The sequence below is a fragment of the Perognathus longimembris genome, chromosome 6 (genome assembly GCF_023159225.1).
Source record: "Perognathus longimembris pacificus isolate PPM17 chromosome 6, ASM2315922v1, whole genome shotgun sequence".
NCBI lineage: Eukaryota > Metazoa > Chordata > Mammalia > Rodentia > Heteromyidae > Perognathus > Perognathus longimembris.
In genome coordinates, this window is record NC_063166.1 from 36,501,263 (window position 1) to 36,526,064 (window position 24,802).

General features: G+C 47.3%; 1 protein-coding gene across 9 annotated transcripts in view; it reads right to left on the reverse strand.

The window, feature by feature from the left end:
- Window positions 1–12,235: 12,235 nt before the first annotated feature.
- The window catches only part of Rreb1 (ras responsive element binding protein 1), a 153,918-nt gene continuing 141,351 nt past the window's right edge, over window positions 12,236–24,802 (reverse strand). For 8 of the 9 annotated variants that reach the window (XM_048348552.1, XM_048348555.1, XM_048348551.1 and 5 more), the window contains 3 exons: window positions 20,571–20,732; window positions 14,061–14,882; window positions 12,236–13,245 (listed from right to left, as the gene is read on the reverse strand). In XM_048348552.1, coding sequence (XP_048204509.1) covers window positions 12,764–13,245; window positions 14,061–14,882; window positions 20,571–20,732 — 1,466 coding nt within the window. In that variant the 3' untranslated portion in view covers window positions 12,236–12,763. The remainder of the gene's footprint in view (window positions 13,246–14,060; window positions 14,883–20,570; window positions 20,733–24,802) is intronic. The other variant, XM_048348559.1, reaches the window with a different exon arrangement.

Consider the following 24,802-nt stretch of genomic DNA (forward strand, 5'->3'; position numbering starts at 1 on the left):
ATGCATGGAGATACTCACTGGACACTGCACTGAAGAACTCTGCCTTTTAAAGGAGGAGAAATTTGTGATCACCTTACAAAACAGGTAGCATTCCCATGGGCACATGCTGGAGACAGATTTAGAGGATGACTGAGTGTGTTTTGCCCTGTGGGATGCCATGAGACTTTGGGGGCTGAGGTTGTCTCAGTGAGAAATGCTACCTTCTCCCCTGCACCACACCCACACCCACCCACCCTCCCACCCACACACACACACACACACACAACAAATAGTATTGGATTTTTTATTTTGATTAGTCCTGGTGCTTGAACTCAGGGCTTGGGTGCCGGCCCTGAGCTCTTTTTCTTAGGGCTAGCACTCTGCCAGTTCAATCACAGCTGCACTTCTGACTTTGTTAATGGCTAATTGGAGCTAAGAGTCTCCTGGGCTTTCCTGCCCTGGATGGCCTGGAACTGCAGTCCTCAGGTCTCAGCCTCCTGAGTAGATTAAGATGGGAGTCCTTGCCAGCCAGCTTGTACTGGGTATTTTAATCTTTTAATTTGCCTCCCTATGGCTTTACCGTTTTTATTTCTGTCCCCCTGCCCTGTCTCCTCTGACTCTCCTGCCCTCATACTCAACTGCCCATTCCTCCACAGCTCTCTCTCCAGCACAATCTAAACTCTAATGTCACTTGGGGGTGGGCAGCCCCACTCCTGAGCAAGGGAGGTAGATGTAACCTGGGAACTTTCCAGATGGCAAGGTCATGTGTTAGGAAGCACTGCTTGCCGCCAAAAGGGGACCAAAATCTACAGCTGGGAGGTAGTGTGGTAGAGCAGGATCACTGTGCTACAGGGGGAGCCCAGAGCCATTAAGAGCAAAGTACCTGAATGTCACCTGTCCTGGAAGTTTCTGGACAGACTGTATGCGCTGACATTCCAGGAAAAGCAGAGCCAGCTAGGAGGGCCATCATGGCAGGCCCTTATTGCTGTTCATGAGAGTCTACAGCCTTTCCAGGAGAGCCCCAGATACAAACATAAGTACACAGCAGTCCTAGGGAGGGCAGGAGCCCCCCCCCATGGCTGGAGTGGGTAGCCTAGAAACACAGGCAGGCAGGGCCATGGTCAGGCTTGGTGTGGACAGGCTAAGTGGGAGAGGTGGCAGGTGAGAGCCTGGGGACGGGAGAATGGAGAGGCGCTGGGAGACAGCAGGACTCGGGATCTTAGGAAGGGGAGCTCACAACCATGGGCAGGGGGCTTCAGGCCATGTGACCTGTGTCTCTGGGAAGTGGAAGTAGTTTGGGGCTGCGCTTGTGGCTCACAGCTCAGAGAAACCATGAAGACAATGGTTTGCAGCCTCACCCATGTGTTCTGTTTCCATGGGGAAGGTTCTGGGCTGCTCAAGACCTAACCTTGTATGGTGACCACAGGCACCTTTGTGTTTGGTGAAAGCTGGTGGGTGTGGATGTAGGGCAGATTGGAAGGTTGGGCATGGGCTCTGGGCCTCCAAGCACAGGTGGGTCCCTGCTCACAAAGTTCTCTCTCTCTCTCTGTCTCTCTCTGTGTCTCTGTCTCTCTCTCTGTCTCTCTGTCTCTGTCTCTGTCTCTGTTTCTCTCTCTCTCTCTCTCTCTCTCTCTTTCTCACTCACAATTGTAGGGCTTGAACTCAGGGCCTAGGTGCTGTCCCTGAGCTTTTTTGCTGAAAGCTAGTGCTCTTCTACATTGAGCCACAGCTCCACATCTGGTTTTCTGGTGCTAAGAGTCTCAGGACTTAAACGCCCAGGCTGGCTTTGAACTGTGATCCTCAGATTTCAACCCCCAAGGAGCTAGGATTACAGGCGTGATCTACTGGCGCCCAGCAGGAAGTTGTCTTTTTATAGCTGCTCTGGGCCTTCTGTGATGGGATTTTTCTGGAGGGCAATCTCTTTACAACAAGGCCTCTTTTGGCCATCCAGAGCTGGGTGGGTGGTCGCCACCCTCCACCCTGCTCTAAGGGGCTGGGTTTGGTTTCCATCTTCTCAGCTCTCTTCTCTTCGGGGCAGACAAGACACAAAACCCTGTGACAGTCCTGGAGGGTCAGAGGAAGAAGGAAAGGCACTGAGCAGAAAATCACCAGAATTTCCTTTGTCCTCGCTTTCCAGGCAGGGTGGCTGTGGTCCTCCCTTCAGTTCTGCTCAGAGGCAAGCGAGGCTGAGCCAGGTCTCACCTCCACTGTCTGTAGCTTCTTCCCCCCAAAGTAAAGTGGGAGAGGAGTGACCGCCTGTTTCTTATTTAGGACCCAGGACTTTGGCAGCCTAGACCTGAGGGGGACTGTTTGGTGGTTGTTAACGAGCAACCTTCAATTATAAGTTTAAAAATAAACTCGGTCATCCTCCCTAGTTCCTGGCCTCCTTGGGCAATTGGGCACGGAAAGGGAGAGGCCCTGGCTGCTTGGGGTGTGTGGCTGGGCTGGGCAGAGGTGGGCTGGCAGCTGCTGCTCCCCAGAAAGTTGTAGGCTTCTTCTGAGGGGCCTTGGGTATCCATAAACATGGGGAGGGAGAAGCAAAAACCTTAGGCTAGACTTTTGGGTGACTTGTGATGAGGCTGTGTTTGTGGCTGTCTGTAGGGGAAGGAGAGAGGGAGGGAGAGGGAAGGAAGGAGGAAAGGAAGAGGGAAGGAAGGAAGGGGGTGGTGAGGGCTGGGATTTTCTCTCCTTTCTAAAGCCACCCCTCCTGGGATGACTCTGTAAATTGGATCTAGAGTGTTCTCTAAAGCCCCTGGCTTAGTCTCCAGCCCTTGGTGATACTGTGTGGTAGAAATTTTATGATAAGGGTTGGGTCAGTGGTGGGAGGTTGCCTTTAAAAGGGAGATTGGGACCCCAGCCCTTCCCCTCTATGCTTCCTGACTGCCATGAGGAGAGTAGCTCCTGCAGCCACATGCTCCCACTGCGATGCACTGCCTCACCACAGGCTCAAAGGCTATGACAGCAACCTGGAACTACATGCCAAATAATTCTTTGTGCCAGTCCCTGGGGCTGTCCCTGAGCTTTTTGTGCTCAAGGCTAGCACTCTACCACTTGCGCCATATCCCCACTTCCAGCTTTTTTTTTTTTTGCCAGTCCTGGGGCTTGGACTCAGGGCCTGGGCACTGTCCCTGGGTTCCTTTTGCTCAAGGCTAGTACTCTACCTTGAGCCACAGTGGCACTTCTGGCTTTTTCTGTGTATGTGGTGCTAGGAATTGAACCCAGGGTTTCATGCATGCTAGGCAAGCACTCTACCACTAAGCCACATTTCCAGCCCAACTTCCAGCTTTTTGATGGTTAATTGGAGATGAGTCTCACAGACTTTCCTTCCTGGCTGGCTTCAAAGTGTGATCCTCAGATCTCAGCCTCCTGAATAGCTATAATTACAGATATGAGCTACTGGTGCCCAGCTTTAAATTGTGTGTGAGTGTGTGTGTGTGTGTGTGTGTGTGTGTGTGTGTGTGTGTTACCAAATTCAGGACTTTGTGTTTGCAAGGCATACATTCTACCACTCAAGCCACAACCCTGTTTAAGTAAAAGCTCTGCTTTTGTTACTTAAAAAAAATTCTTATAATATTTTTGCTGGTCATGGGCTTGCACTTAGGGCCTGGGCTCTGCCCTGAAGCTTTTGTGCTCAAGGCTAGAGCTCTACCACTTTGCTCCACAGCACTACTTACAGTTTCCTGGTGGTTAATTGGGGATAACAGTCTCACACTTTCCTGCTCAGGCTGGCTTTCAGCAGAGATCCTCAGCCTCCTGAATAGCTAGGATTATAGGCATGAGCAACGGGTAGCTAGCTGCTTTTCTTTCTTTTTTAAATAGCGTGTTTTTGTTTGTTTTTTTGCCTGGGCTAACCTGGCCCCATTTCTCCTATTTATCCTTGGTGCCACAGTCGGGATAATAGGCACCTGCCAACAGGCACAGCTTTTTCTACGAAGACGAGTCTGTGATGTCTTTTTGCTTAGGCTGGCTTAGAACTGTTATCCTTCCGATTTCAGCTTCCCATGTAGCTTAGCTTCCCATGTAGCATGCTGTATCCAACTGTTTTTTTTTTTTTTTTTTTTTTTGCTATGTAGCTGGGCACTCCAGGCAAACCTTGAACTCCTGCCCAGCTAAACCTTTCCTCTTCATAAGTTGGTTATCTTAGGCATTGTAATAATAAGCTGACAAATAGATTCTAAGAGTTGTCTGAAACTGGGTAAGGGGCTCATTCTCTGCCAAGTTTGGGTTCTAGAGAAGAGAGCCCCAAACTTTAATGTGCTCCTGTACATTTAATGAGTCAGATGAAGCTCTTTGGAAAAAATAAATGTGGAAGGGCTGGGAATATGGCCTAGTGGCAAGAGAGCTTGCCTTGTATACATGAAGCCCTGGGTTCGATTCCCCAGCACCACATATATAGAAAATGGCCAGAAGTGGCGCTGTGGCTCAAGTGGCAGAGTGCTAGCCTTGAGCAAAAAGAAGCCAGGGACAGTGCTCAGTCCCTGAGTTCAAGGCCCAGAACTGGTAAAAAATTAAAAATTAAAAAAAATAAAATGTGGAAACAGATCCAGTAGGACTGGATGGTCTGGAGGTAGTCACCTTCAGTCAGACCCTGGGAACACAAATGCTGTGGGCCCCCAGGGCACCCATGAGGATGGAGACTATGAGGGTTGGTCCTGGTCCTGAGTGCTTTGCTGTGTATGGTATGGAGGAGCTGAGGTGGCGTTTCCCTCCCATCACCCACGTGGAGATGCCTGACTGGCACGAAGGCTACTGGGAGGCCTGGGCCTGAGGACGCCAGGAAAGCGTCCAGTGGGAAGGTGATTGGACTCCAGGGCTGGAGGAGGCCACGGGAACTCCAGCTGGGGGGCTGTGCCTGATGCTGCCTATGGGGTACTTCCTCTGGCTGTTTTTTGAAACACTCATAGAGGTCCTTGGCCATTTATCTCACAAGGCTAGTCACTCCATGAGAAGATGACACAGAAATGTTCAAATGTTCATAGGAAACCTGGGTGCCAGAAGCTCACACTTATAATTCAAGCTATCCAGCAGACAGATCTGAGGTCTGTAGTTCAAAATCCAACTGGGGCAGGAAAGTCTGTGAGAGCTCTGGCTCAAGTGGCACAGCACTAACCGTAAATGAAAAAAGCTAAAGGATAGCCCCCTAGGCTTTGAGTTCAAGCCCCAGTACCAGAACACGCAAAAGCAATGGTGAGAGCTGTGAATACTTGCCTTAGCCTATCCCACTGGAGCAAATCAGGTCCTAAGTAACAGTTGAATTCCATGTCTTTCAAATGTGATGCTCTGTCCACTTACATGAGGTCACTAAAGGAGTCACAGAGACAGGCACAGAGAACTGATGGTGTGGCGGCGGGTAGAAGGAGTGCAGAGCTGGTATTTAAGGGGAAGGATAGAATTTCAGTGTGATGTTCTCAATACCAGTCCCATATGGACTTAGGAGTGTTCAGGTGGTAGATGTTAGATTTATGAACAGGTTTTTGTTTTGTTCTGGCTTGTGAACTCAGGGTTATCTTTCACTTTGAGATGTCTATCACTGGAGCCCTACCCCTGGACCTTGTTGTTCTGGAAGGTTTCACATATTGCCTTGCACTTATGCCTGGGCTCTCCAGGCTGTGGTTCTGTTGGCACTTCCTGACCATGAGGATGGTTCCTCATTCCAACCCATTTTTTTTAAATAGAAAATGGAACTTTATTTTAATATGGATAGTTTACACAGTAGATGTTGAAATAGGATTAAAATTTGATTTTTGAAAGCTCTCTTCCTTCTCTTCCTCCTCCTCCTTTCTTTTCTTTCCCCTCTTTCTCCTTTTCTTCCTCCTTTCTCCTCTTCCTCATCCTTATTATGGTGGTTATTAAAGACTGAACTCAGATCCTCATAACCAAATTCCCAGTCATTTTTACTTTACTTCTTGTAACACCTCTGTTTGCCAGATCTCAGCTCATAATCCTCCCACCTTCATCTCCCAAGAAACAGACTACAGGTCTGGTTCTCATTATTTAGTTTAGGTAAGACTCAAAGCAATCCTAGATTTCTTAGCTTTATTATCATTACTGTTGTTTATATCACTTTTTAAATTTATTTTTTTAGTTTCATACATTAGTCCATATTTCTGGTACTATTTGTTACCTCCTCCCTCACTCCCCCCTCCCCCCATGTTGTTCAGTTGGTTTACACCTAAAAACTTTTTTTTTTGCCAGTCCTGGGCCTTGAACTCAAGGCCTGAGCACTGTCCCTGGCTTCCTTTTGCTCAAGGCTAGTACTCTGCCACTTGAGCCACAGCGCCACTTCTGTCTGTTTTCTATATATGTGGTGCTGGGGAACCCAGGGCTTCATGTATACAAGGCAAGCTCTCTTGCCACTAGGCCATATTCCCAGCCCTCCAATCCATTTCTAATCAGTAAATTTGGGATAGATAACCTTTACTTCAAGGTTACTTAATGAGGGTTGATGCCAGTGGCCTGCACAAATTAAGACTTGGAGCTCCTGTCAGCTCCTCTCACAGATTCATTTGTGCCTTAAGGAATGGCTTCAATAGAAGGTCATCTGGATTCATGCCTACTAGCCCATCACAGCCTGTCTTGCTCTGGGCTAAGCTGACCAGGGCTGAGGTCAGGACCTCCTAACTGAGGTTGCTGCTCAGGGAGGCCCCACCAGTCCTTGTGTGCTCTCTCTTGGTCTTTCCACTTGTGTTCTCAGAGAGCTACCCTGCCAACTGGCAATCAGGGAAGTGTACTGTGTCTCTGCTGGGAGTGTGGCTTGCAGGATGGTGGGCAAGTGGTCTCTGGATAGAAACCTGGAGAAGGGAGAGTAGTAAAAGCAGGCTCAGGAATCACCACTGGCAAGGAGACCAAAGGCACGACAAACATTTCTTTGGCCACAGGTTGTCAGGAGGGAGACCTCTGATTTTTAAAGCTTTTTCCCAGCATTTAGATGAAGTTGTGGCTAACACAGATCTGTTCTGGGGGGCAGGGAGAGGAAGCAACTCACAAATGTGACTGCTGTGGCTCACACACATCTAACTTACTACCTAATCCTGCAAGCTGTCCTTAAAGAACAACCAATGCCGACTCTTTTCACCCAGCCCTGTGCTCTGAGCCACAGCCATCTTTGCTTGCATTACCATGACTGCTTCTTGGAAGTTCACTCTGCCTCAATTACCACACTGTCAATATGAATCCAGTGTTCCCTCAGGGCCCTGGTCAGACATTGCCCTACCCCCTACCCAGTCTTGTCGTCCTGCAGGGCTGGGCATGCACCCAAGGGGACTGTTCTCTATAGCTTTCTCCCCAGACACCTGCAGCTGTGTGGTGCATGTGTACAGGACTTCCTCACTGCTGGCTGACACTGAGACTCACCTGGTCATTCTGCTCTTGCCCTCCCTGGCTTCCTCTTCTTGAACTCACCAAAGCATCTTTGTTGCTATGTCTAGTTTCTTTCCCATTGTTACAATCTAAATTGGGCAAGAAACCTTTGTGGGTTTTTTGGTGCCAGTGCTGGAGCTTGAACTCAGGGCCTCTTGCTCTCACGGAACCTTTTTGCAAACTGGCACTTGACCACTTGAGCCACATTTCCACTTCCAACTTCTTGGTGGTTAACTGGAAATAAAGAGCCTCAGGTACTTTCCTGCCAGGACTGGCCTTTGAGCCTCAATCCTCAGATCTCAGCTTACTGGTGTAAGCCATTGGCGCCTGGCCTGTTTCCAACTGAAAAAATTAAGCCACATTTTGGATAAAAGCTCCTTCATCTGCCTCATCTCCTAATAGTAAGCATAAATATAGGGAAAAGTGAGAAGGAAGCAGAAAGCATGCTGTGCAACACTAAAGAGCCTTGGCAAACATCTGCCATGAAGTAGGTGAGGCTTAATAAAGAGGCTCACACTAATTGGGCAAGGCACACAAACCACCAGCAGAGCCAGAAAACAAAACAAAAAAGAACATTGTAGAAAAGTGGTCTCAACATCCTTTCCTGGATGATGGTCAACTGAGAACTCCCCACAAGTCTGCATCCTAGGTGTCCACAGCTGCGCAAGTCCAGCCTGCCCCGTGGAGAGCTTCCTGCCTTCTGTCCATGCCCCTGGCTGTGAGCATGCTACCTGGCCCCAGTGTGGATGGGGAAGCTCTGGCTGGGGGTGGCTGCTTGAGAAGAGCCAGGCCATGGATAAAGAGCCCTCTACAGTCTGGTCTGATGTGTCCGAGTGGCAGATCCTTCCTGGACACCCCCGGACGGTCGCAAACCCAGCATCATTTTTTCTGGGCTAGCCACGAGGAACAGGTGCAGCACTCCTGATCTAGTCAATCTGTCTCGACTCAATTTTTCCTGGTGTCACCCTTTCCCCGGAACTGTGTTGCAGATTCCAGAGGTTGGGTGGGCTGGGGTGGTGGTGATGGTGTCTGTCACTGGGACGTCACTGCAGTCTCCTTCCTTTCACAAGTGTGGGGCTGACCACACACATAGATTTTCTGTGTGTGCTGGTACCAGCTTGAATAAAGGGCCTGGAACCTTTTCTTGGCATTTTTGCTCATAACTGAAACTATTTTTTGGCAGTTGTGGGGCTTTAATTCTTGGCCTGAGTGCTGTCTCTGAACTCTTTGGCCCAAGGATAGTGCTCTACTACTTGAATCACAGCTCCATATCCAGTTCTCCCTGGGCTGGCTTTGACCTGCCATCCTCAGATTTCAGCCTCTAGGATAGCTAGGACTATAGGCATGAGTCACCAGTGCCTGCCTAAAACTCTTGTCTCTACCACTGTACCAGGCATACACTTAAAATCTCACGAACTTTCCTGCCTAGGCTGGCTTTGAACTGCAATCCTCAGATGTCAGCCTCCTGAGTAGCTAGGATTACTGGGTGTGAGGCACTGGCGCTTGGATCCTAGTCCACTTCTATCTGGATACCTGGTCCAAGGACTTGGTGGTGGCTGGCAGGGCCCTGCCCTGCAGTGGAGGCCCCTCTGAGCTGCCTGTGCACTGCTGGCTGTGCTTGTTCACTAAGGACAATAAGGACACAGGTTCAGTGCAATCTCCAGTCAGTTCCTGGGGCTGGTTATGGAGGCACATAAGAGGCCAAGAGTTGGCTGGGAAGGCTCAGGGGTCACAGGGAGGCTCATTCTTCAGGGACTGAAAGGATGACGAGCAATGTATCTGCACCATTACCCACTGCTAGCTTCCTCAAATCTGCTCTCCTCTAGGTTGCCTTCTGGGAGGTATGGGGATTTTGCTACTTTCCCCCAGCCCTGGGTTGGCTCTCCCCACTCTGCTCACTAAAGCTCACTGCACTAACTGTTCTCCCTCCCTCCAGCACAGAGAGCTCTGGTTAGGAAAGGGGAAAAGGCCAGGAAGATGCCTTTGGAGGTTTGTGTGTGTGCCAGTCCTGGGGTTTGAACTCAGGGCCTGGGAACTGTCCCTGAGCTTCTTTTCTGTTCAAGGCTAACACTCTTATCATGTCACTCATGCTTTACTTCTGCATTTTTTGGGGGTAGTTTTTGGGGGAAATAAGAGAATCCCAGAGACTTGCCAGGTGCCAGTGGCTTGGACTTGTAATCCAAGCTACTCAGGAGGCTGAGATCTGAATATTGAGGTTCAAAGCCAGACCAGGCAGGAAAGTCTGTGACTTATCTCCAATTAACCACCAGAAAACTGGAAGTGGCCCCGTGGCTCAACTGGTAGAGCGATAGCCTTCAGCTGAAGAGCTCAGGGACAGTGCCCAAGCCCAGAGTTCAAGCCTCATGACCACCACCATCAACAAGTCTCAGAGACCACAGAGCCATGTGCAAGGTGCAGCCTCTGAGGGTGCAGGAACCCATGCGCTTCTGTGCAGGCAGCAGGGAAAGGTATGGAGGCAGGATTGTAGCAAATCACAGCACAGCTGCGTGACCGGCATTCTGTCATGTTTTTTTTTTTTTTAATATAACGTTTATTGCTTAGATGGTTTGATACAGAACAGCTTTCTTTTCATTCTGAATTTGGAAGTTCTATACAACTGAGTACAAAGAGGAACAAAAAGTACCAAAACCAAACTTGTGATTCTCTGTTCATGTGGCATAAACCAGTTTTGTACATAACATGTAGCAGCAGTGTTTAAGTTCCCTTTAGAAAAAAAATGAATTCTACACACTTATTATTATTTCCTGTTTAATGCATAGGCTGAAATCACTAGATCAATTTCCTTCTTGAAGAAAGAGAGGAGAGAAGAGAGACTGATGTAGGATGAATTTGACACTGTTTGGAAAGCGGCCCCCTCTGGGGAAGGGTGGCTGTGCTTTCACAGCTAGGCGTTTCATGTAGTGATTGAATCTCAGCACTGTGTCCATTAATCAAAGAGAAAAAACAAAACAGAAAAAAACTTGCACCTCAAAAAAAAACTTCTCAGAAGATCCACATATATATGCATATATATGTATGTATACATATATATACACATACCTACATATACACTTTTTTTTCTTGTAAAAGCCCTGAGAGTAGGAGAAAGAGAATCAAACAAAATGTATAGAAACAAATTAGCTGGACATGCAAACTAAGCTATGATTAACCCAGCGTTTCAACAAATCACAAATTTCACAGTTTAATATTGGGGAGGCGGGTAGAACAATGAACAAATCATACATTTCTCAACCTCACTAATAAAATGTGGCAAGACCTTATTCACTACGAGGGTACAGATCAAGGCTAAATAAAGCTTTAAATCAATAGTGATTATTGCGAGCTGCGGCCCTGCTCCATGGCTGGGGCCACTCCCTGCTACATGTCACCACAGCGGAGGCGTCAGCCATGGCTCTCTCCACAATATTGCCAGTTTAGTGTGGAGAGTTGCAAAGAAAAACAAAATACAAAGAAACCCCAAATAGCAACAACAAAAACAACTGTAATAATAATAATTAAAAAACACAATTAAGGATGCATGAACTAGTTTTAACTTAGATGACTGGTTCTGATTCACACTCACCTCATTGGAAAATGGGTTCACACATCCCTAATACAGTTAAAAAATCATATATCCCCCCCTCACTTGTTTTATTCCCTTGCATATGCAGAATGATCTTTTTTCATTGCCTCTAGAATTATCTACCTTTGAAGTCAGGGTGGTTAGATTTTAGCCACCAGAAATTGGTTTTAACAAAAGCCTGGTGAAAGTGGACACAAAGGCATGTGTACACACACCTGTGTGGATGGTGCAAGCAGCGGGGAGGTGGTGAGAGGAAAGGAGAAGGGGAATGAAACTGGGACTGAGGGCCATTGCCCTAAGGGACACAACAAGCACAGAGGCATGAGTGTCTCGGGTGAAGGACAGGACTGGACACAGGTCAGTGACATTGGGGACAAGTCTACTGCATGCATAGAAGAACCTTAGGTTAGTTGCAACCCCTTGCAGGAAAGTAAATACCTCCCTAACCTTTGCATGTGTAGTTTTATTACCAGTAGTAGTATTTCCTTGCTTTTCAAATGACAGTAGCACAGCTGGGAGAGGGGTAAGGCTTTTAGGCTGGGCTTAGCAGGAAGACTGGGATATCTTTCTCTTGATTGTATAACATGCCTGTCACTGTTTTCTTCCTTCCAATGAACCTCTGAGGCACCCCCACATATAGCTCTGGCCTCTCAGATGCCTTCTCTCACCACACTTGCATCCTGGCTCTCAACTTGAGCTGCTCCTTGGCTACATCCAGAGGCCCACTGCTGGCCCTGGCTGGACTCTGCAGTCATGGAAGGCAGGCTTGTCTGAGTATAGTAGAGCTACCACCAGAGCACTGTCCACAAAAGCTCCAGGCACATGTCACACGGGGACTCGGAGGCAGCGCAGGTCTCCTGGGGACAAATATTGCCCATTTGTTTCTGCTGACTGCAGAGCCCAGCAAACTGGTAAACTAAAATTAATAACAACAATAATAATAATAACATACATCAAATGCAGGAGAGGGGACATCTAGGCATGTGTTCCATAGGCAGGTTGCTGGGAGGTAACTCTTCTCTGTAAATTCAGGAATGAAGGTCTTGAAACATGAATGGTAACCATTTCTTAATGTGGAAAGAGTAAGAAACATGGCCAAAGCTAGAAACCATCCCTGGTTTTTGGCTTGACCCTTACTGGAAACCTTCATCAACCATATCCTGTAACACCTAGATCCACTCAGAGGATCAGATCCTCGACTGAGCAACAAAAAGGGAAAATGAAAGGCAAAAAAGGGGAGAGAAGGGGAGAGGGGAAGGGGGGAGGGAGGAGGGAGGGAGGGAGGGGGAGAGAGAGGGGGGAAGGAGAGAGAGAGAAACATCTATTTGAGAAATAGGCCTCAAACCCATCTTCCCTCTGGTCATACACAAGAAATTCACATCATTTTCTTCCAGTTATTGGCTATTGGTATCCATGGGTTTTTCTTTTCTTTTTTCTTTCTTCTGGTTCTAGCTCACAGAACAAACTAATATCACAGATTCACAAAAACAAGCTCACACACACACACCGATACAAAAGGTAATGTTAATGCTTAAATTCATTAAAGTATTTGCTTTGTTATAAAGTCATTTTGGAAAAACAACGCCACCCATGATGACATGGGAAGATCTGAAAGTAGTTAAGGCACTGGAACTGACTGTGCTGTGGCCTGGCACATGGACACATGCATGGTAAGACTATGGCACGAGCTGGCTGGCCACACATTTGCTTGTCTCTATCACCCTCCCTCTCTCACTCACTTCCCGACAGCTGAAGGAAACTGAGGAAGCCTCACGAAGGACAGGTTCAGGATGCTCTTTGCTCTGCTGGCTGTGTCTGTGCTGGTGGGGAGCTGGGGCGCTGTCACTCCATCCCCAGGAGCTGTGTGGCACCATCGGCGGTGGCCAGGATGGGGTGGGCAGGCCTCTTGCTGCACAGGTCCAGCAGATCTGGCACGAGGGCAGCTGGGCTCTCTGGGTCCTGGTCACCTGGAGCTGCCTCCTCCTCTGGGGTGCCTCGGCTGGGCTCTGCAGCTGGCCCCACAGCTGCCTTCTCTTCCTGTAGGTTGCCATCCTTCCCGGCATTGGCTATGCTCTTTTGGTGGCTCCTGGTGATAGCTATGTGGTTGCTGGCACTGGAAGCCTCCGCTTCGCTCTCCGAGATGGGGTTGTTGCCACTGTGGGCGGACTCGGCCTCGCTGTCCTCCTCAGCTCGCTCGTCCCTGTCGCTGTCCTTCCCCAGGTGCCTGCCATGCCTGGTCTTCTGGTGGATCCGCTGGTGCCGAACCAGGCTGTGCTTCAGAGTGAAGGTCCGCTCACAGGTCTCACATCTGTACGGCCTTTCTCCTGAGAGGCGGGAGAAAAAGAAGACATCTGTTAACCCAGGTGTGAGGGACACAAAGTATGGCTGGGCTTCTCCATCCAAGAGCTGCACTTGTGGGCAGTTCAAGACCATGCCTCTCCTGGGAGCATGGCGCCCCAGCATAGGGCCTGGGAACTATGTCCAAGGCTCATGCGAGTGGGAAGAATCAAGGCTTAGACCAGGGACTTGGGGCTTTTGTAGGAGATGGGGGTGAGGAGAAGTTGAAAGAAGGAATTTCTATCTTCTGGCATTATGCTCCTATCTAGATCCCTTTTTTCCCCCTGCCAGAGCAGTAGCCTCTACTTTGCAGGTTTGTGGCTTCAATGCTACGGATAATGAGGGAGTTGGAATTGTAAGGCTCAGGTGACAGCCAGGCGAGGATCCTGTCCCGGTCCCATCAGATGACGCTGAAGGCCGAGGGACGAACAGTCCTGTCTGCTTGCTATAGAGGGCACATGGGGTCACCCCATGGGCCAGGTAGTGTCTGCCCTTCCCCTGGACCATTCCCACAGTCCTGCCCAGGGTCAGGCTCAAGACCAGACTGGATGGCCCCAAAAGTTCTCTCCCTGCCCTGTCCTGGACACCTGTAAAGACGACGCAACCATCGACCCGCTCTATGTTGAGAAGGTCACCTCTGCCCATGCCCTGCCCTGTGAGGCCTGGGCCACTCCCAAGATGAAGAGGAGCACCACCTCTAAACCCCTGGGAGTCCCAGCTAGAAGTCACTTCTCTCCGTGGCACTGCAGCTGAGGCAGGTCCTGAAACTTTTCGCCCTCAGTAGGATGGGGCTCTTTCCTACCTGTATGAGATCTCATGTGCCGGGTGAGGTCTTGCAGGGACCAGAAACGCTTGTTGCACACACTGCACACCTTCTTCCTCTTGTCTGCCTTGCTGGCCACACTTTTGGGAGAGTCTGTCTTTGGTTTCTTGTCATCATCGCTTCTCTCCAAGGACTTCTTCTCTGCCATGCCTTCCCCATCAGACAGGCACTCTGTCTCTTCACTCTGCTTCTCCACCGAAGTCTCTCGCGTGCTTGGTGTTGATTCTCCTGTGGGGGACTTGTCAGGCTTCTCCTCAGGTTCTGAGGGCAGGGCCAGCAGGGGCTCCTGGGCTAGTCCACTGGCAGCCTCCCCTTCCAGGGGCAGCTCCTGCTCATCCTTGGGCTCCTGGTGGCCGTGTGCCTTCCTATGGTGACTCAGGGTGCTGAGCAACTTGAAGCTCTTCCCACAGGAATCGCAGGTACGCTTCTGCTCCTGCAGGGCTGGTTCCCCCCGGCTGCCTATGGCACATGTCTCACCTTCTGCCAGCTTGAAGTCCATCAGCTTGCTGGCAAAGTCAAGGTCTAGGCTCTGGTTGCTGGCTGTGTCTTCCTCAGGGCCATCTGCTTCCCCCGTGCTCTCCGTCAAGGTGTGCTCTTCCTTCAGCTCAGGGTTGTCATCTGCTCCCTTCTCTTCCTCATTCCCAGGGGAGACCAGGTCTACTTTGGTCTCCTCCACAGGAGGATCCACAGAGGCTGGGCTAGACTCCATGGCTTCCTTTGATGGCAGCTGCTCTTTGTCCCGTGCTGTGAGATCTAGTACCTCACCTGCCTCAGCCAATGTCTCCAAGTCGGACTGGCTGTCTGTGTGAGCAAGCAGAGTGGGGAAGTGGATCAGATGGGGTGCCAGCAGGGGCCTGATGCAGACTTGGCTGAACTCACCCTGACAGCCTGGATCCCAAGCCCTGAAAGGGCTTCTCCCAGCTAATATTACCACCCGGCCACCTGAGGAGATCAATGCCAACCTGGAGACTCAAGAAGGGCCAACTTGGCCTCTACATCCCTGCAGACAGAGCACCCAGGGAGCCTCCGTCCCCAGCGAAGGTGTAAGTGACTCAGGCAGTGCAGGCAGAGAGCTGCAAGATAGGAGAGGGCTGCATTCCAGACTTAGGGAGGCTGAGGAAGCTGAGTTGGTAAGTTTTTCCAGTGCAAAGAGATTATCACAAACATGCAACATATACAGGACCACTCCCCAAGCCTTACAAAAACAAGCTCTCTGATAAAATTCATGAAAAAATTGCCCCATGCCCAGTAATTCTATCTATTCAAGATGAGATCAAGAAGATCACTGTTCAAGGCCAGCTTGGGCAAGTTCACTAGATTAGCTCTCTCCCCAATCTCATCAGGAAAAGCTGGGTTTGTTGACATGTATGTCATCTTAACCACAGGGGTGGGTGGGAGTGTGTGTGTGTGTGTGTGTGTGTGTGTGTGTGTGTGTGTATGTGTGTGTGTATAGGAAGACTGCAACCCAAGCCAGCCTGGGTAAACAGTCAGACCTTTGCTCAAAAATAATGAAAGCAAAAATAGTTGGAAGTATGGTTCAAGCAATAGGGCACCTGCCCAACAAGGATAAGGCCCTGAGTTCAAACCCTAGTATTGTCCCCACCAGAAAAACAAAAAACAAAAACAAAACCAAGCCCAAGTGTGGATTCCCTGTATATTAGACACACTTTGGTTTGACAGGTCATCTCCAGACAGAGGTTAGAGGCCACGGGAGACACAAGTACATCTGTTGTACTGCATGGGTGGTGGAAATCTTTCAAAAGGAACAGTTCCCTCTCGCCATAAGGGTTGTGAGTTGGTCAGGGAGTTCTGGGATACAGGTGTCTGACAGACCTCAGCTTCCTGCTGCTTGACTAAGTCGCTCCCGTGGACTGTGTATGGTGAAACTAGCTGTGAAGCGTCTACCAGTTTTCAGCCACTTCCTTAAGAGGGCACTATGGCAATGTTAATGACACGGAGTAACGTTGGAAGCCTTTTATTCAGGTTGAGTGAGGACTAAATAGCTCCCCCCCCCCTTTTTTTTTTTTGCCAGTCCTGGGGCTGTAACTCAGAGCTTCTTTTGCTCAGGCTCTACCACTTGAGCCTCAGCGCCACTTCTGTTTTTTTCTGTTTATATGGTACTGAAGAATAGAACTCAGGGCTTCATGCATGCTAGGCAAGCACTCTACCACTAAGCAACATTCCCAGCCCTTCATAGCTTTTAAATTATGTGCTCTGACAGCAATGCAGAAGCTGGCTGAGACCTACTACTTTTCCATAGGCCAATGTCCAATTTATTACTTTGAGCATCCAGGACTTCTGCTGAGTCAGACAAAATTGTTTTTGGGCACATGATATGCCCTCCTCCTTCTGGCCTATCTCTGATTAGAGAGGTGGAGCCAAGAAAATGTCACACACACACACATACACACACTTGTGTGTGTATGTCAATACTAGGACTTGAATTCAGCACATGGGTGCTGCCTCTTAGCCTTTTCTGCTCAAGGTTGGCACTCTTAAGACTTGAGCCATACCTTCACTTTTGGCTTTTTGCTGATTAACTGTGGATAAAAGTCCTAGAAACTTTTCTGCCTGGGCAGGCTTTGAACTGGGAGGCTGAGATTTGAGGATTATAGGATAAGCCACCAGTGCCTGACTAGAGCCAGGAAAAAATTTACACCTAGCATAACTTTTACTTGCTGTGGCCAGCAAACCATGTTAATCCACACTTATCACTCTTTAGTGTCACATGCTCCAAGATTTGCCAGCAAAGGAAGTCTTGGGGTGGGAGTAGTTGGGAGGGCCTCTCTGCATGACACTTGTATTTCATTTTATTTTTTTCTGATTATAACTGGAGGCAACCACTGTTTGCCTATTTCAGATTTCAGAAGGAATCAAATAATCATAGGGCAAAGATGATTTTGGTACAACCTCTATAACAAAATTTTTTTTTCCAGAAAAAAAGGTCACTTTTTAATGGTACTGAGATTTGCTTGCTTGCTGATCTGGTGATCCTAAAATTTGAGTTGCCTCCAGCCCAGTCTTTTGATGATTATTTGAGTTTCACAAACTTTTGTGCCTGGGCTGGCCTCAAGGTATGATCCTCTAAATCTCAGAATCACTAGGATTATAGGTGTAAGCCCCTGTATCTAGCTTGGCTTAGAACTCTTGATCTTCCTATGTTAACTTCCAAAGTTTTGGGATTATGGAGTAATGAGGACAACCAGGCTGGTCATTCTGCCTCATTCTCTTCAATAACTGGGGCTTTGGGTGTGTGTTACCACACTGGACACACGGGTTATTTTAACTATACATATGTAAGATAATAAACATAGGAAAAAAAATAAAGTCTGAAACCAAACCCAAGTACATAAAGACCAAGCCATCCTAAACGTGGACTGTTTCAATGGAGAGTTTTCTTCAAGTACAGTAACAGGGCCAGTTCCTTATTGAACAAAGGGGGCTGTGCTGTGCTCCACTAGAGGGAGCATTTTAGAAGACTTTGAGGCAACTCCAACTGATTTTATTAAGGGGTAGAGGGAGGGTAGTCCTGAGGTTTGGGCTCAGGGCCCATGTGTGCTCACAGCTGCTGCTCTACTTAAGCCACCCTTCCAGCTAAGCTTTTCACTAGTTTAGAGATGGAAACTCACTGTCTTTTCTGCCCAGGATGGCTTCAAATCCAGAACTTTTGAATCTCAGCATCTTGAGAAACTAGGATTACAGGGGTGAGCCACCAGCACCTGGCTCCAAGTGATTTTTATTCTTGATTCTTGGGAATAATAGAGTCAATTTTTTCACATGTCAACAATATTCCACTTGTAAGATCAGTATAATTTTGACACATCAAACAGTAGGTAGGAACCTGAGACTATGTATCTTTATAAGCAATGCGGCCTTCTTAAAAACATGCACTGCTTCTGTTCCCATCATTCCCTCATTTGTACATTAATGCCTGATAAAATTGTTGGAGGAAGCAGAGGAACCCTAGAAAATAACAAACCAATAGCTCCTTCTGCAGGATAGCGCGCTCCCAGTCAGCTTGTCAGTGAAGGATTTCTTGTTCCCTAGAAATGCAGTGCTGCTCAACTGATGTGACAAGCATGATAAACCTACACAAACTCATGCACAGGGGAGCACTGAGAAGAATGCTGCTCTGCCTGTACTTCACCTGCTGCTTGAGTTGGGAAGCTTTTCCTGGGGGCACATAGGACTTCTGGGTTGGTGGCTAATGAAAGGTAACTACCATTAAGGGGAACATTTCAAAGCTTTCACATTTATACTCATCAGAAAGTCACGTGGCTGGGCACTGGTGGCTCAAGCCTATAATCCTAGCTACTCAGGAGGCTAAGATCTGAGGATCATGGTTCAAAGCCAGCCCAAGTTAGAAACTCCGTGAGACTCTTATCTCCAGTTAACTACCAGAAAATTGGAAGTGGCGCTGTAGCTCAAGTGGTAGAGTGCTAGCCTTGAGTGAAAGAGCTCAGGGACAGTGCCCAGACCCTGCCCAGACCCAGAGTTCCAGCCCCACGATTGGCAAAAAAAACAAAAACTGAAACAAAAAAAATCAGTCTTGTGCAGGTATCTACCAACATGCTGGCTCCTCCAGGCACTATCAGTGCAAAAAAAAAGCCTTACACACATCCCTTAAGGGAAAAGTGAGTCACATCTGCCCAGCAGAGGTGTCCATTAGAATTCTAATACTCAATATAGTCCCTTTAAAGGAGAACTGTCTCCCACTGTGGATTTGAAACATTATGTTGAGGGAAAACCTGAGGTACATGTTTACAGATTATAAGAGAATGTCATCTAGAAACCTCACCATTTTCTGTTTGTAAAAAAAGAAAAACATTTGTTATTCTAAAGTCCTACTTTTAACTTATGGGAGGGAGCTCTGAGAACCCCCGAACCCAGCTATGCATGCTTGTCTGGTTTATAAACTTCCCCTTGAAATCCTTACTATCTTTTCTCTTTTCTAATGGTCAGCCCTTTCTCAGTGTGGACTGTGTCCACAATTAAACCAAAGATCTATCTTCCCATGGCTGGCATCATGTTACAACTTTCAGGGACTCTTCTTTTCCCAGAGGTTTTATCCCTTTAAGAAAATCTATACAACTTCCAAGGCAGGGCCTTGGAAAAACAAAACGTCTGTAATTGTAAACTTAAAAAGAGTTCTGGACTAGCAGGTACTACAGCAGCCGACAGTTAAACATTAATGGGACTGTCTGAGGCAAACTCGAGCCTGGCAGCTCGGCATGAGCTCACAGGGATTGAGCTGCACAGGATTCTGCAGGTGCCCACACCTTTCTTTACCCAAAGATCCTGGTGGAGCCTGTGGAAATGGAAACCTGCTGGCGGTCTTGCCCTCTGAGGGGCTGACCTAGATGGATGGTGCTAGCAGGTCAAGGGCATTCATTCATGATCTGTTTCATGTGGGCTGGGTGGGAGCTGCAGGGAAGGGTACAAGTGGCTTCCCCACCGGGAGCAACTGTCATGGAAATCCTGCCTACTCCAGTGTGCCCTATTTCCCTGCTGCTAAGGTAAGGACCAGGAGTCTTGGACTATGCCCATCCATACTGAGTGCTGGAGTGCCCCCTGAGCTCCATGGCACCCATTCCCATCCACACTGGAGGAAGAGGAGCCATGGGACACAACAGCAATCCTAGAGAAACACAGTAAGAAGTGGGAGGACGTCCTTGGCTTTCACACACAGGGGGGAAGTACAGTTTTCACATGTAATGAATGTCCTTCCTGTGATTGCCATTTGTCTAAGCCACCTGTAGCAGCCGAGTTTTGTTCAGTTTGTTTTAGGGACACGAGATGACAGAGTGTATCGAACAGAGAACATGAGTAAATACAGAAGCTGTAGGGGGGAAAAAAGGTGTCAGAACAGTGTTAATTGCTCTGTAGGGGACTAGAGGAGGAGACACACATCAGCACAAGAGAATAATACTCAGATTCAGGTCAAGCAGAGATGTGATCAAAGAAAGGACATGCAGAGTGCTTTTTCAAACAAGGACAGTTTTACACTGGGAAGAGTTACTGAGAAGATCCAACACCCTTGTCTTGTGTTCCATGCTCCTCCCCCATCAAGGACTTGATACCTTCTGGCTGTTGTGATACTGAGGAGGCCCCAGAGGCTGGGGTTCCCCTAACCTGGAAGGTTTCGCAGCCCTTCAGAGGGGCACACCAAGAGCTCAGAGTTCATCTCTCATGCACCTCCTCCCACCCTCAACATCTTCTGCTAGGAGTTGACCGATGGTCTTTCCCTTGCACTGCCAACCTTTCCCCAAGGCCTGGGCTTCTGGCCAAGGCAGTCTGCCGTGTGTACATCTAGGGTGATCTCACTGAGGAGTCAGGCTTCCCGTCCTGACAGAGCCCCTTTCTTCTGGGCTGTGGGTTTCGAGTCCTATGCAGACAGGGCAGCGGAGCTCTACCTCGGTGGCCTGAGGTTGGATTGCCCTCAACTAAGCCCTGCCCTCCTCTCTGTTCTCCATCACCCGGAAGCTCTACCTGTGCTATCACGGGATCCAACATCCCCCTCTTTTGGGGGGATAAGCCCATTTCTTCTCAGGGAGCAGGTGGTAACTCCATGTTTGCGCAACTGGTGGCGTTCACAGTTAGATTTGGTAGAAAAGAAGGCATCGCATTTTTGACAAGGAAAGGGTTTCTGACCTGAAGCAGGAAAAAAAAATATATTTATCTGGCTTCCTAATGCAAAAAAAAAAAAAGTTGCTTTTGAGTCATTCTCCTGGGATTAATGACATTTGCTTTACCCCCCCCTCCACCCCTCCTTAAAAAAAAACACAAAATGGAGAAACACCTTTGACTAAAAAGGAACCTTTTCCCTCAATCTACATGGGATAGGATGAGCTTTTGTCTTCAAAATACTAAAACTAAGTTATAACAATAAAACCAAAATATGTGTTTGAGGTAAAAACAATGAAGTTACAATTAAAAAGATTAAATAACAACAACAACAAACTGAATGCCTTACTTTAAGGCACAGCAAGATAACACCTACATTTGACCATAACAAAAAGAGATTAATTATAAGCCTTTTAAGTAATGCGGATGCTGGGGAATCAGATAGGACAAGGAGGCAAGTCTAGGACCTCCAGGAGAGAATCAGGCAAGTGAATATCCTTGGGGTGAACACAGACAAGTCAGAGAAAGCCCCAGCCCAGAGTAGCAGGTCCCACTTTTTGAGCAGGTGGCTGTGGCCTCCTCCCCTGGGACACAGAAGCAATGCAGCAGATTTCTTAGCACTCCTTTCAACTGGCTGGGACATCCTGCAACAACTTCAGCCCAGGTCACTGTAACCCCTCATTGGCAGGAGACAGGAGGTCTTCTCATCTATTTATTCTTACTTTGCACTTCAGCTTGGTAGTTAACAAGTGACGGACACACAACTAACTATGCCCCAGATCATGTGCTCCTCCTCATGAAGAGGAAATGCTGGGCCAGACTGTCCTCATGCCTATCCCAGATCTACAATGGGGTGATCTATGGACAGGAGAGACCCTGTGTCCCTCCCAAGGGGAATGTTCTGCTTAGTCCTGTCCACTCTCTTTTATGTAGAGCCCTTTTGTATAATATATACCATGTTTCAAAATACACTGGAAGCTCCTCTCCAGTGTCTCTCCTAGGTTTGTGGAAATAGATGGCAGGAGGAAAAGGATGAGGGCCAAAAATAAAAGCTGGTTCTTTGAGAAAATAAATAAAATTGACAGACCCCTTGCAAGACTTACAAAAAAAGAAGAGAAGAGATTCATATCCGTAAGATCAGGGACTCCACCAGAAAAATTACAACAAATACATAGGATATTCAAACAATTATAAGGAACTATTTCCAGAACCTTTACTCACTAAAGAACAAAAATTTTACAGAGTATAAACTGCCCAAACTTAATCAGGAAGAAATAAATCAACTAAATAAACCAATAACTTACAGCAAGATACAGGAGGTAATCAAGAGCCTCCCAACAAAGAAAAGCCCAGGCCAGGATGGATTCACCAATGAATTCTATAAAACCTTCAGTGAGGAGCTAATACCAATACGCCTCAAACTCTTCCGAGAAATAGAAACAGAGGGAGAAATCCCAAACTCATTCTATGAAGCTAATATCATACTCATCCCCAAACCAGGCAAAGACCCAACAAAAAAAGAGAATTACAGACCAATATCACTAATGAACACAGATGCAAAGCCCCTCAACAAAATATTAGCTAACAGGATCCAGAACCTGATCAAGAAAATTACACGTCATGATCAAGTAGGCTTCATCCCACAGACCCAAGGATGGTTTAACACCCGTAAATCAATAAACGTAATTCACCACATCAATAGAGCAAAGACCAAGAACCACATAATCATCTCAGCCGATGCACAAAAAGCCTTCGACAAAATGCAACACCCATACATGTTAAAAGCCCTGGAGATTGGGGGCTGGGGATATGGCCTAGTGGCAAGAGTGCCTGCCTCATATACATGAGGCCCTGGGTTCGATTCCCCAGCACCACATATACAGAAAATGGCCAGAAGTGGCGCTGTGGCTCAAGTGGCAGAGTGCTAGCCTTGAGCAAAAAGAAGCCAGGGACAGTGCTCCAGGCCCTGGGTCCAAGGCCCAGGACTGGCAAAAAAAAAAAAAAAAAAAAAAAGAAGCCCTGGAGAGAACAGGAATAGATGGAACATTCCTCAAAACAATAAAAGCCATATACAACAGACCAACTGCTAATATCGTATTAAATGGGGAGAAACTAAAATCATTCCCCCTAAACTCAGGAACAAGACAAGGATGCCCACTCTCCCCACTTCTTTTCAACATAGTGCTGGAATCCCTAGCCATAGCAATAAGGCAAGAGAAGGACATCAAAGGGATCCACATCAGCAAGGAAGAAATCAAGCTATCCCTATTCATAGATGACATGATCTTATATCTGAAGAACCCAAAAAACTCAGTCCCCAAACTCCTACACCTAATAAACCATTTTGGCAAAGTAGCAGGATACAAAATCAATCCACAAAAGTCAGCAGCTTTTCTGTACACCAGCAATGTACAAGCAGAAAAGGATATTATGGAAATAATACCATTTGCAATAGCTAAAAAAAGAACAAATTACCTAGGGATTAACGTAACTAAGGATGTGAATGACCTATTTAATGAGAACTATAAAAATCTAAAAAGGGAAATCAAAGAGGACACCAGGAGATGGAAAGACCTCCCATGCTCATGGGTAGGCAGAATCAATGTAGTGAAAATGGCCATATTGCCCAAAATGTTATACAAATTCAATGCAATCCCCATCAAGATCCCAGCTACATTCTTCACTGAAATAGAGAAAACAACCCATAAATTCATATGGAACAGCAAAAGACCTAGAATAGCCAAAGCAATTCTAGGCAAAAGAAGCAGCACAGGAAGAATCACAATACCAGACTCCAAGCTCTATTATAGAGCCATCATAACAAAAACAGCCTGGTAATAGCATAAAAACAGACCTCAAGACCATAGAATAGGATAGAAGACCCAGAAATAAAGCTGCATTCTTACAGTCAGCTGATATTCGACAAAGGAGCTAAAGACATACAATGGAAAAAAAACATAGCCTCTTCAACTACTGGTGCTGGGAAAACTGGGCAGCCACATGTAGAAAACTCAGAGTGCCTATCACCATGCACCAAGATCAACTCAAAATGGATTAAGGACCTCCACATCAGACCTGAATACTTGAAACTACTGAAGAACAGAGTAGGAGAGACACTAGAACTTACAGGCACAGGTAGGAACTTCCTAAACAGAGTCCTAGGGGCACAACAGATATGGGAGAGACTCGACAAATGGGACTATTACAAAATAAAAAGTTTCTTCATAGCTAAAGACATAGCCACTAAACTAGAAAGACAGCCAACCATATGGGAAAGGATCTTCACCAGCACAGCAACAGATAGAAGCCTAATATCCATCATCTACAGAGAACTCAAGAAACTAACCCCCTCCAAACCCAGTAAATCAATTATTAAATGGGAAAAGGAGCTAAAGAGAGACTTCACAGAAGAGATAAAAATGGCAAAGAAACATATGAGGAAATGTTCAACATCCCTGGCAGTAAAGGAAATGCAAATAAAAAAACAACCCTGAGATAACACCTCACCCCAGTTAGAATGGCCTATACTCTGAACTCAGGCAACAACAAATGCTGGAAGGGATGTGGGGAAAGAGGAACCCTTCTCTACTGTTTGTGGGAATGCAAATTAGAACAACCACTTTGGAGAACAGTATGGAGGTTTCTCAAAAAGCTCAGCATAGACATACCCCATGACCTAGACATACCACTCCTAGGCATCTATCCTGAACAACAGGTCTCAGGATATCATAAAGACATCTGCACATCCATGTTTATCACTGCACAATTCACAATAGCCAAAATATGGAAACAACCCAGATGTCCCACTACAGATGAGTGGATCCAAAAAACGTGGTACCTGTACACAATGGAATACTACATAGTGATTAGAAATGATAAAATATTGGTGTTCACAGGGAAATGGTCAGAACTTGAAGAAATAATGTTGAGTGAGACAAGCCTAGAACACAGAACAAAGGGACATGGTCTCCTTGATATATGACTGTTGGGGGGTGGGGGAGGGAAGCAGTAGACACCAGGTCTGCAAAATAACAAACTTCTTTTCAAATGGGTTTCCAGGGGTTTGGGCCAGGGACTTTACATTATGTATGTAAAAC